Source organism: Pantherophis guttatus, chromosome 1 (genome assembly GCF_059756535.1).
Source record: "Pantherophis guttatus breed Tessera chromosome 1, ASM5975653v1, whole genome shotgun sequence".
NCBI lineage: Eukaryota > Metazoa > Chordata > Lepidosauria > Squamata > Colubridae > Pantherophis > Pantherophis guttatus.
The window spans coordinates 204292036-204305868 of record NC_142063.1 but is presented as its reverse complement, the minus strand read 5'-3'; the positions used below and the strand labels follow the sequence as shown (position 1 = coordinate 204305868).

Genomic DNA, 13833 nt, shown 5'->3' with positions numbered 1-13833 from the left:
TGTTTCCCTGCAAACGACGAAACAGAAGCTCACAAAAGAAAAAGATCTTACCTCTTGCCACGGTGCCGGTGCTGGGATGCCCCGCCTCCTGCCAGCCAGCTGGTCTTTGGGTCTCTGCTGTGCATGCGTACATGTCCGTTCATATGTCCACGTGCATGTCCACATATGTCTGTGCATATGCATGTCCACACACTCGTACCTTTTAGTTTGAGCATGTGCATGTGCAGTTTGGGCACTTGGTGTCTAAAAGGTTTGCCATCACTGCAGTAGACACATTTGTGACACTTAATTCCGAAAGGAGTTGGGACCAGCCTTAAGAGCCATATGCTGTGAGATTATAAATTCCCTTCAAGCATTTTCCAAGAGAATAGGACTTTTTCAGGCCAATGGTTGCATTTAGTTTTTTAAAGTGGTATGCCAAGTAGCTCCATAGGGAAAAAATGGCAAAGGCTACTATCCAACTATCTATATCAGAGGTGTCAAACTCAAGGCCAGGGGGCCGGATGCAGCCCGTGGGGTGGTTAGATCTGGCCCATGGAGCCATCCTGGAAACAGCAAAGGACCGGCTCGCAGTGCCTTTGTGGGTGACTCTATTTTCACTGGCAGAGAATTGCAGGAAGCTGTCGCAGCCGAAAACAGAGCTCGGGAGCCTGTTTTCGCTGGCAGAGTGCTCGGGCCACCACAGGCACTAGTGATGTCGAGTTGGCCATGCCCACCCTGGCCACACCCATCCTGGCCTCCCAAGGTCTAATATAATCCTGATGCGGCCCTCAATGAAATTGAGTTTGACACACCTGATCTATATACTACTAAAATTCTTGTGTCTGTAATTTTTTAACTGGGCAAAATAGTGCATCATATTTCAACCAAAGTACCTCAAATGGACTAACTTAAAGAATGCTACAACCCATTACTCTCAAGGGAATGAAATTTGGGGAAGTTGTGGCTGCTTCGATCCACTGTGCTGCTGTTGCTTCAGTGCCATCACCATGCTGCTACAGTCACGTGATCTTCATTTTCAATATTCGCTGACAGCTTCCTGCTCCCTCGTGTGTTCCCTCACTCTCTTCCCCAACCAGCAGCAGCAACTTACTTGTATTCTGGGAAGGGGAGGGAGGGAGGGTTTCCAACTCTCACTATCAGTTTTTCGTAAGGAAATTCAACAATGACCCAACAAGTCAGATTGTCTAGTTCGATTTCTAATTATCCTCACCAATGAATTCCCCACTCTTCAGAGCTATTACATAAAATGTTCATGCAGGTCATGTTTTTAACTGAATTACCAAAAAAAAAAAAAAAAAATCTTCTGGTTAATTATTGCCACAATATTTTATCACAATATAATTCAGTAAGAATTTTGCCTGAACAGGCAGCATTCCACCTTCATTTATAGTGACCTATATTAACTATTTCATCCCAGACCTGCATTTACCCAGCTTGGAAATATAATCCTGAAATTGTTAACCATTCAATTTGGCATGACCTGCAATCTTTGTCACTTAATTTTTTATGCTCAAGTCTGCAATGTGTATTAGCTGCTAATTGTGAGCAGATCTGGGACATGAACTTTGATTCCACCTTAAAGCTAAAACTGAAGAGTTAGGAAATTATATTTGAACATAAATCCCATGAGGTATAATGGTCTATTGATGTTATTTTTAATGTTCAAATATGCAAACAATATTATTTTCATATGGAAAAGACATACATTCCAGATTTTCCAAATCATTAATTTACCTGTGTGTTTTTTCCTTGGAGGTGGCATTGATGCCTGATTGAGAACGAGCTCTTGGAAAAATTTGTGCCTGTCTTCTTTGCTAGGTCTTTGAATATAAAAAACCTCCTCATACTGAATTTTAAAGATGCACTTCACCTACATGAAAATAGCGGCAATTAGAAATATTGAAAATACATTCTGGCTATTTCATAACCAATGGTTAATGGTTCAGCAGTGAGGAAGAATATCAATCTGTATGTAGAGAATTGAAATATTCTGCCATTTCATAATTTATGTTGTCAGGAATATTTCAAGTCCCTGTAGGTATACCTGTTGCCTTTTCTCTATGAATGATGGATTACAATTCCCAGTGGCCCACATCAGTTATTCCAGTGGTCCAAAGAATGAAAATTGTAACCCAACACTACTGATTAAATGCTATGGAAGGATTTTTCCATGGTGTCTATAAAGTAGTATCTGGTCTCAAATTACTTTCTCAAAATAAACTGACTTAAAACATCTGTTGACCAGAATATTGAGTCCCACAAAACACTGAAAAAACAGAGCAGATGGCCAGAGCCATGTACCATTTGAATATGGCTACAATAGGTGAATATTGAAGAGACTGGTATCCAAAGAACACTTTAGGCAAATCTAAATCATCATAGAACATTTTCTCTGTCTCCCCTCCAAACTGCAGACCTATGACCATGTATTTACTCTCTGCTTATAAATTTGCTATGAACATAATGGAAAGACTGATCAACATTACACCTTGTGGTCCATGCTATGTTTAAAACTGGGCTGCTCTTTTGTATCTATGATAATAAGTTTTATAACTTCTTTTTGTCTAACTTTTCATTTGTAAATCTTACAACATTAAAAAAAAAATTAAAAGATAATCCCTTCCCTCCCTCAGAATGACCATTCAAACTTTTCTATTATATATGGTATAGCAGAATTAGATAGGTCATCTTGGCAAGTAATAATTTATTATTAACTAGTTATACTGAGTTCATTGGCAATAATTATTGTCAAAACAAGGTAATATAAAAGAAAATCAACAGTTCACAATGTTTTCCAATTAATACAAAGCCAGTTATTTCAGCAATCATGATGTAAAAACATAAGCATATAGATCAGATATTTCTTCCATTTTAGATCATTTGTAAATATAATTACCATCTAGACAAAAATGTGGAAAGCCAGTTTGGCGTAGCGGTTAAGATACCAGGCTAGAAACTGGGAGACTAAGAGTTGTAGTTCCACTTTGGACACAAACTCAATTGGGTGACCTTGGGCCAGTCACACTCTCTTAGATCTAGGAAAGAGTCAATGGCAAACCACTTCTGAAATTTCATCAGTAAAACTGCAGTCAACACTGTCTCAGAGGCACCCCCCCCCCCAAAAAATAAAATTTTCAGCCTCTTATTAATTCAATTTTTTTAAAAAAAAATTCTCTGTCTAATAATTTATGTTAGCAAATTGCAACCTCTATTTTTAACACATAGCAACAGAATTGTTAAATTCCTTAGGATATAAAAAGATTCTTACATAAAGCAGTGGAGTGGAGGTTTCCCTCCCCTATACAAAAACTGACAAAGTTTTGCATCAACAAATTAGGATGCTTCAGATCTGGTTTGCTATTACCTAAGTGGTGCTTGTTTATTTCCCAAGAAATTACTCCATGCTCACCTCTTCAGGCAACTCACTATACATTGTTTCAGAGGTAGAAAGTAGAAATATTGGTGAGAACGATGGTATGTCTTGCAGCAAAGTTAGAAAAGTTGCTCTCACAGTTTCACTGACAGCTTCCCACCAATCACCAATATGAGGCATGTAAACAATACTTGGTAGGGTTCTCCTTGCTTCACGAAAGATCTAGTTGAGAATATTAACATTAACAATTATCATTAACTAAATATTTAACCAATACTTACAACTGAGGGCAGAAATAGTGTTATGGAACATTTCAAACAGATGTTTTTAGTAGAATATCCCTAAGCGTTTACATGCGTATAGGAGCATTTGTCACATAAAGTATATTTATGGTTTCAAATTTTCTTTGGATAACCTTGATTTTATAGGCTCCAATTTAGCAAACTTTGATTTTACTTGCAAACAGCTTATTTTGCAAACCAATCTATATTGTTTTGCAAACCAATCTAGACTATTTAAATTACCTAAAGTATGTACACTGAAATAAATTACATAAATTTTGCAAATTTAATTTTATCAAATATTTCACTTTAGTAGAACTTTTCCTTGAACTTTTCCATTAAATTGTTAAATAAATGCTATATAATAAAACATCAATCTTTTACTATAAACAATGGCTTTGCACCTAAACATTAAATATTACATTCATTGCATACATAAAAATTAATATTTAAAATTGCTATCGGTATTAATTTTGAAGCATAATTGCTTATTGAAAAACTATTTTTCTATACACCAAATGGGATCTACGAAATCCCTACAAAATTAACAAACAACAAACTATTTCTCTCTCCCATACTGTCCTTGCTCCTCTATTATAAAAAGGGACACAATATATTCTATTTGCCTGAGAGTTTCACCTCCTCACAAGGCAAATAGAACATAGGCAAGATGACAGATCATTCCAGTGGTAACCCCCATCCTTTGGAAAACTCTTATCTCAGAAGTATGGCTCCAACAAATTAAGTTAAATTCTACTACTCTGTTTAAATGTGTTTTTCATATTTCATTTCTGGAGCTTTTTTGTCTCTTATAATTGGGGTGGGATATGAAATAAAATGAACTACAATACAAAAAAACTGGGGAAAAAATGTTCACTAGTCCAATATCTGTCTTGGGCATAAACTGAAGTCCAGAAGAGAGGAAAAACTATTTTAAAATATGAAAACACCCGTGAACTGATTTTCTATGCTGTCCTGAAACACAATTTGGTGATGAATAATTTTGCTAAATCTATTTTTTTTTTAAAAAAGTTGGTTTCTGAAATGGTTGCTGCAGCATTGTTATCCTGCTCAGTGGCATGTCTTAAGCATATTTGCTTAATTCAAGCTTCACTAGGGAGAGCAAGTAGTTCATTCTGTAAGGATTAATCTTAATCTAATTTAAACAGATTCCTCTCCTCCACTTGCTGTTTTTCATATATAACCAGTAGCTGTATTTCTTCTATGACTGTGTGCTTAATCTGTGTCATTCAAAAACAATATAAGCATAAAAAGCTATCTGACTAACAAATCAGAGTAAAAATAACCAGAAAGAAGGTTCTTTCTTTACCTCTGCCCACCTCTTTTTCAAAACTTTGTTTTATATATGGAATCTATCACAGAAGGATCCTTAAGTATTTTTAGCAACACTATACCTCAGAGGAACACTGATATATTCAGCATTTATAATTTAATGAAGGCCTCTATACACATTGAAAATTCAATAGGTGCTATATTAATCAAAAGCGATATAAATGCAAACTAACCTGTGCGCATGATTCTTCAGGTGTTTTGGCACTGACCGAATAAAGTGCTGGCAGATCTAATCTGTGTACAGCAATTTTTTCAAGAGAATGTAATAAAGCTGGAGCAAGGTGTGAAGTCTGACCTGAATCCCTTTCTCCGGAAAGCAGTAATCTTGGCCTGTAAGATGTGGGCTGGTGATAAGCTGACCTGCAACAAAAATAATATTTTGTTCAGATCCACAAAGCACTTATCATAACTTCTATATTTTTACTACATTAGCAGAATGTGAATAGCCTGAAATATTTCATTGTAGTATATTTTCAACATTGTCTAACTATTTATCAATACTTTGATAGTCAAAATATTGTATTTACAATTTACACACAAAGAGATTAATGTGAATTGTGCTATATAAGCAATAAAGCAAAATGACTAATTCCACATAAAAGACTTGTTCCAGCTGTGCTATATCCTCCCTGCTCCGGGCAATACAACTATCACAATAAAAACTATTGAGGAATAACCCTGAATTATTTTAAACTATTTCACTTTTTACTCTGTTTTAAACTGGAAATTCATTTAGGCAATGACAAACTGTAATGATCATAATGAACAAAAACAAACTAATTCAGTTCTAACACACATACACAACAATTTAAATAACCTATATATTTTCTGTTGTAAAATTTTAAGTATGAAGTTTATTTGAATAGTCTTTTTGCTTATATTATAGGGATGTATTAAATACTAAGAGTTTCACGACACACAACCCAACACAAAAAATTAAACTTCTTTGAATCATTAAAGCAACCATGTCTCTTGCAAAGCTCTTCCGGGTGTTCTGGAAGATGCTCTGCTATGCCCACTTCACTTTGCTTTCTGCCTAGTGAAATTGACAATCATGTTGTTCCCCTAGAAAAATTACCCTAAAAGATTTCCTTAAAACACTACAAAATTTTTACGGAATCAAAACTCGAATGAAACTTTCATATTACAGATGAAAACCAGCATATTTACTAGAGAAGTGATATCAAAGACTTTAAGTGTGCTGCTGATTTTTAAAACAACTACAAAATATATCCTTAATATAAATATAAATATCCTTAATATAAATCTCCCTATATTTTATTGGTTTTATTATGATTGCAATAAAACTATTCTGAGTAAATATGTATATAGCAAAATAAGAAAATGCAGCTCTTGACCTGCATGAAACTTTCTAGATGGCCTACACAGGTTGGAGTGCCTTCCTACCCCCTAAATTGCTTCCATTGATTCCCAAAAACCTGCAGCACTGTTTTGTTTGTTGTTTGTATTCTGAAAAGAAGCCTGGACCAGAGCCATGATCCATCTATGGATAAAAAAACTAGTCTTTTTTCCACTGGAAGGGAAGAATATAATTGTTTCCATCTGTTCTCAAGAAAACCTCTGCAGAATTTTTTTCTGTCAGAGAATTGGGAGTCTCAACAAGTCTCGGTGCCACAATGCCTCCTATTCATGGGGGGGGGAGGGGGGGAGAGACACCCAGTTTTTTAGAATGTTATATAAAAAGCACAAGAAAGAAATTAAGTGTAGGAAGTAAACACTTTTTAAAATGAACCTATCTGATTTGGTTTATGTTTCACAATAAATTTGTGATCAGCCTCACAAATCCTTTCACTGGGCAAAAATCATATAGGCCTCTTACTGTGTCTACAGAGAGCTGTCTATCCTTTTTAAAAAGATATGTTTCTTGCTGCAGAGGGACAAGCCACAAGATTATCTAGAGGTTTGCAGTGAAAAATGCTCCAGGCATCGGCAAATAGTCACTTGAATTTGCTTAGATTGATTTAGTATTGGATTCTGACTGATCAAATCCTCTCAAGATGACAATAGCAAGATCTTCTGTGGCTCCCTAGACCTAGTTTGAGTCTATAACTTCTGAGGTCTCTTCTCAGGTCAGGTTTTCAGATATATTAACACACCCACCTGTTTCCAGATCATCCACATTTCATCACCACATGTCACTTAGTGATGTTCAAAGTTACAATGGACCCCACCAAAAGGTGCGGGGGACTGGTACCCAATTTGGTGGGTCTTGTTGTGGCTCCGTTACCTGAGCCTGTGTCATCGGCAGGAGAGGACTCCGAGAGTGAAGGAGAGGAGTTGGCAAGGCCTCCCTCTCCAGGACCCTCCTCTCTGGCAATGCCTTCGGTGTCCGCCGAAGGTCAAGAGATAGGGCCGGGGCCAAGCACGTCCACGCAGGCACAGGTGGACAGTGATCAGGGAAATGAGTCTTGGCTGGATCCTCGGCAGCGTCACAGAGATAAGCGCGCGCAACAGAAGAAAAGGCGTGCCAGAGATTAAGCTGAGTCACTGGACCACACCCCACAGGGTATAAAAGGAGGTGAGGTGGCCATTCAGACTCTGTGATGGACAAAACTAACTACTATCAAGTCACATTGCATCTTTGGAAACAACATTATCTGCCTTGGATTTATTTTACGAACTGGACAATGCTTGAACTGTGTATATTTTGTTTATGAGTAAAGTTCTTGGCAAGCAGTTACTGGGTGGCTGCCAAGCCTCTTATCGGAAGAATTGGTTTTCTGCCAGTTTATTTAACCCCCGGCTGTCTGTTTGTGTGCGTGTGTGAGACGGGGACAGAACAGGTCTTCCTGAATTCACAGTTGTTATTCAATGGTTAGATGGCAGCAGTGGCTAGGAAAACCTTTATGCAAATTCATCAAGCGCATCAATTATCCTATCAGAAGCAGGAGGTACAATCTTTCATATTTGCGTTTGGACTGTAACAATACATTCTACATGGGGCTGTCCTTGAAGGCAATTCAGAACGTGTAGCTGGTCCAGAAGGCAGAAGTACAGGCCATTAAAGGCATGTCCATATGACATCTTTGCTTTGTGAGTAACAATAGTTATAAGCAGACTTTTGGGTGCAAGTCAAGGTGCTAGCTATTATCTATAAAATCCTTCATGATGTAGGGCCTAGGGAATTGTCCATTATCCATAGCTCCTGTCCACCCTAAATTATTTGACACAGTTGGCATAGTCAGGGTTCCATCAATTAAACTATATCACCTGAGGGGGAAGTGCATCTTATTTGCCATAGCACCTGATTCTGGAAGAATATTCTCCCAGAGGTTTGTGTGTCCATCACAATGACCTTATTTAAACAAGCCCTTAAAACCTGGCTATTCCCTCGATGCCTTGGGCTGGAATGGATGGCAGACCCCTTATGAAATGATTGGCATATAGCAATTCGGGTTATTTTTCTCTAAACATTTGCTTTTTGTATTGTTTGTACAGTACATTGTACACTACCCAGAGTCATTATGGAGTTGTGCAGCCTATATATTAAAATAAACAAAATATGATGCAAGGCCTAGTTTACTTAATTTCACTTAAATATTTACCACAGCAATGTTATTTGTAAAATAATATTTAACTTCGAACTGTGAGGCCATATTACTCCACCACACAAACTCTATTATAAATGCATTGGATTACTACATTTAAAAATATACTTTTCCACAGAGTCATTAAATAGCTCTCAAGAATCATTATTTGTACTGTTTGGTTCTTAAAAGCCTAATGTCAAGATCTGATATATGAAAAAATTGTTAGACATCTCAATTTTTATATTAAAATAATGTTGTACATAATATACTAATATGCTTACTTGGCATTGCAAGAGATATGTTGTTTAATTCTTGATGAATACAGTACCAGAGTTATTAACTTACATTGTATAATGAAGGTAAGGTTTATGTACAGCAGCTGGTAATTGTTTCTTTGGTGATCCTGGCTGGCAACTTGTTTCAAATATTGATGAAACATTTTCATCTTCACTATCATCCAAAATTAAATTTGGTGCACCTGTTTAATTAAAATAAAAATTTTATTAATATATAATATTGATCCCCTTAAAAGTATTAAAAGTACAATCATTTTCTAACACAGATTAATATATGCAATCCTTTCACATAGAAAAATTTAAAACGTCAACCCCAACATATTCAAATATTTAATCTGTTTGAAGTTCTTTCAACCCTGTTATAGGATTGATGTTCTCAGCTATCAACACAGTTCCTTCAGGAGCTATCATTCTGGTTAGAAACAGTGATAAAAAGTAAAGGAAATAAAAGTATTTTGTATCAACTACTTAAAAACCTCCTAAGAGTCTTCATCAAAAAATTATCAGAACACAAGTTCCAAGTAGTCTCAACATTTTCTGACTTTGAGGACAAAATAACAAACAAAATCCAACCCAATGAGATTTAAAGGTCAGTCATGCAATTTCTGCATTCTTATACAAGGGGAAAACTAAGGCATCTTTTGGGTTTCTGAGAATGTCAAATTGCCAAGTCCAGTCTAAATATTGCTAAACAAAATGAGCTTGGAGTAAATCTGTACTTTGAAGAGAGCAATAATAAACATAGAACACGTTATGTCAGAATATTCATATATAAAAAAACCCAAAATAAATATTTTTTCCTAATATTTAGCACTTCACTCAAGTTCATACATGAAGCTGCTTTATTTCAATGCCTTATCTGTCATTATTTAGAATAATTAAGAATAGATAACACAATATTTTTCCCACCCAATTGTCTGGCTAAACACAGTCCAGTGATTTACTGAGCCAGGAAAGAATTATAACTTTGCATTTGCAAGACTTTTCACTGCATCACATTAATGTAGAAGAAGCTCTGAATGATATTCTTCCCGCAATATTTTCCAATAAAAGTAAGAGTTGCACTTATACAGAAGTGATACTCATTGCCCATTATCTCACTTTATTCACCTAACTGTTGGGGACTGATCACAGCAATGTCTAAAAATCAATAACTATCATCTGTCAAATCAAGAAATATATAACTAATTAAATTACTGTACAGGTAGTCTTTGACTTACGACTGGTCGCTTAGCAACTGTTCAAAATTACAATGAGCCTCCATAGGGCTACTTATGACCAGGATTTGAAGTTACAATGGCCACTCTCTCCCCACAGTCACACAATTGGTGCTTAGGAATCAGCTCACAGTTGTGGCCATTTGCAATGTCCTACAGTCATGTGATTGCAATTTAAGTTTTTTTGCTGGATACCTGCATTTACTTCTGGCAAAAAAGGCCCATTGTGGACAATGGATTTGCTCAATGACCAATTGTGGACAATGACCACAATGATCACAATTATCATGGTTCACTTAATGACTGATGCAAAGCAAATCATAAAATTGGGTGCAATCACACGAGGACCCACTTAATGTCCAGTATGATTTCCAGGCTCAATTATGGTCATAAACTGGGGACTATCTGCATTTGATTATTTATTTATTGGGTTTATGCCCTGCTGCAGTCAATCACCTCTTGGTGGCTTATAATAAAATGACAATTTAAACATCTAAATTCTGACATATATGAGAATAAGAGAAATAAATATTGTACAATACATTGTTAGCAAACTCATGAAAATGCTTTCTGGAATAATTCACTCTTTAATCATTTCCAAAAGGCTAGAATGGAGGGAATATGGATTGACCGACTGCCTGAGGTTGTGTTCTCCTCTTCTTGGCCTTTCCTCATTGTCAGGATGATTTATTTGCCAATCAAACTACAACTGCCAATCAAATTGCAGCACTGGGCAGGAGGGCAGGCAAGATGGCTGCAAGGAAGTTCTGCTAACACAGGCCTCATTAGGAAGAGGTTAGGAACCCAAACCCAGGAGTCAAAGTAAAGAGACAAACTACAAGATCAGAAGAGGCTACAAAAAGGAGGCAGCGACTGAGAAAACTAGAGTGGGGAGACAGAAAGAGATGATTCCTTCCCTCAGAACTGTTATGAGGCAAAAGGTCTTCAAGCCTTTTCCTTCGAATGGAATAAAGACTCCGAAGAGGAAAAAAATCAAGAAGGCCAGTCAGAAACAAGGAAAACAAAGATTAAAAAAAAGTAATAGTAAGCAAAGATTTTTTTAAAAAAAGTAAAGACTTTGACAGAACAGAAATAGCAAAAATGAACTAAAAAGAAAAGACGGATTGAATTCTATAAAAATAAATGTCTAAGTGTCTAAGAGTGGTCTTGAACAATTCTGCAGAGATACACTGGGAATAAGACAACAGAAATATGGAAGTCAGTCACGAACAAATATATAGGGAATATAGAATAGAAAGCTATGAAAATATAGTAAGATTGGACTTTGAAGAAAATAGTGTAAACAGCTTATAAAAAACAGTTAAAACAGAAAATTGTTTTATTATTAAGATTCATTTCTGCACTAATCAAAGGCATTTATAATCTACAATGTTCCTCTATTTGTAAGCTTTCCTGTTGTAAAATAAAAATCTCTTTCCATCCATTGAAGGAAAATACAAAAACCCAAACAATTTCCAGTGTTTTGTGTCTATTGAGTCTGGGTCAATTTGGTTATTAAATGATTTTTTAAAAAAAGTCTTACAAAAGTGAGCAAGACTGATTTTCAATGGGTATTCTAAGACAACAGTGCTACAACAGAGAAGCAGCGCCACCTAGCGGGAATTTGAAGGACAATCGTAACGACCACTTGTTCAATGTCATTGTAACTTCAAATGGTTTCTGAATGAGTGGTCATTAACTGAGGATTATCTGTACTTTTTTTTTCTCAAAACTCAAGGCAAGTTTCTGAACTTTTTGTTTTCATAATGGTTTCTGAATGTTTTCCTGAAGTCATCCCCTTGGCTCCCTAAATTCAGAGAGCAAAGAACTCTCTTAAATTATTTCATATACGCCCAATTTTTTTTCTACCATCAACTTGTTTTAATTGGTTTTTTATTATAACAGTACAATTCAACATTTTTTGGTTTCGTGGTGTTAACACATATATATGCATTATTTACATGTTATTACATATTATTTACAAAAATGTTGCATCTTTGCATTGGTTATAGTTTAAGAGATAGTACAAATAGTAATATTCAATTCTATTTGGTCATTATTGATTATTCCTTGTTCCCCTTTTTTGTTGTTTTTATTTTATACTTTATTGCCATTCACTTCTACCGCTCTATCATTTCAAAAAAGCAATCTTAGATTTCTACAGGAACTAAGGGGTTGCCATAAAATGGATTAAAAACATAGAAAATACCTTCTCTTTTGTCACCCTGACTGAATTCAGCATGAGGAAATACTTTGTGTAAAACAGCCAGCATTTCGTTGAAGGTTCTTTCCAACAATGGTCTTATGATGGGAGACAAAGCATGCCCTGATGATGTTACAGCACGTTGAGAAGCAGGCACGATATTCTGCATTGCATGATAGAAGTCTTGTGCACTGAGAACTATTGAAGAAACATCAAGCTGCAATTTTTGACTGCTCACATAGATCTGAGGATAGCGCCGTCGCAGGGCAATCAAGGCAGCTTCAGTACAAAGTGCTTTTATGTCAGCGCCACAGTATCCTAAGGCATGAAAATAAAACATACAGTGGTTCTATTAAGCAGTATCAATATTTTGTGCATGTCAAGCACGTCCACAAAGCTGAATGTGAGCAGCAATATTCTACTGCACTGAGCAGTGTGTGTAATTTAGATGATCTAAGAAAATAAATATTGAAATTATCTTTTAAACAAAGAATACTCAAGAATCCACATGAAGAAACCTGTGAGAGAAAATCTAGGAACCTATAAAAAAAGGTGAAAATATACACATACAAATTAATGTTAATGGTGGTCTATAGATACATGAGTGGAATTGCACCCAAGCTAGCTAGGTAATAAAGCAATAACCATGACAAAATGGATTCTCTTCCTACACCAAAATGTCTTTTGGGAAATGAGAACCAGAGTAGATCAGGCACGAAAGGATTTGAAAATTTTGTCATTTCACATATAATTTATAAACACACACACACACACACACACACACACACACACACACGGGGGGGGAGGGAGGGAGGGATGGGGGGAGAAAGAGAAATCAATTTCAAGAAAGTATTTGGCAAATGACATCTACCCTGATTTAATTAAAAAAAAGAATCTTTGCTTTGGGTTCACAGGGAAGAACATCTATTTTCTACACTGAAAGCTCAGTAACTAAACAAGGTGGTGAGTTCTGTCCCTCTGCTTCCATGGTAACTATTTAATGATCATCCTCTCCAAAGATCAAGAAGCATCCTCACTGCTAAAGTGCAAGTTTCATAGATCATTCTCTGAAGAGCTACAGTTAATGTGATCCTGCAAACCTTCACAAAAGCACAAAATGTTTAGATTGCTATAAAGTTTGGGCTGGAGGACCTTGCAAGATTATTTCCCATTTTCTAAGGAGATTTGAACAAAATTAAGTGGTTTGTAAAATTAATTCAATTTTATTTCCACTATCTGAGCCAAGAACTGGGATTTTTCTGAGCGATATTCCAGTGTAAACAGAGAAAAATCCCCTTTTCAAAATCCATGTTCTTTCATAGTATTTGCTATCAATAAATACCACAAAAATCTAATTTCTGTGCCTTATTAGCCTCAATTTTAGCTCTCCATGGATTTTTTAATTATCTTATGGCTCATTTTCTCAATTTAATTATCAGGAGATCCAATCTAAAATTAAGTCCTAATCACTTTCCTTTTGGAACAAATTGCGTTCCAACATGTTTCCTTCTTTTAGGCAACTCTGTTAAGTAATTATACTGCTCAACAAAGTAAGT

At 36.0% G+C, this 13833-nt stretch overlaps 1 protein-coding gene across 4 annotated transcripts in view; it reads right to left on the bottom strand.

The window, feature by feature from the left end:
• The window catches only part of ATAD2B (ATPase family AAA domain containing 2B), a 73882-nt gene that overhangs the window by 23640 nt on the left and 36409 nt on the right, over positions 1-13833 (bottom strand). For all 4 annotated transcript variants that reach the window (XM_034432198.3, XM_034432199.3, XM_034432200.3 and 1 more), the window contains 5 exons: positions 12284-12595; positions 8907-9039; positions 5184-5370; positions 3413-3598; positions 1738-1873 (listed from right to left, as the gene is read on the bottom strand). In XM_034432198.3, coding sequence (XP_034288089.1) covers positions 1738-1873; positions 3413-3598; positions 5184-5370; positions 8907-9039; positions 12284-12595 — 954 coding nt within the window. The remainder of the gene's footprint in view (positions 1-1737; positions 1874-3412; positions 3599-5183; positions 5371-8906; positions 9040-12283; positions 12596-13833) is intronic.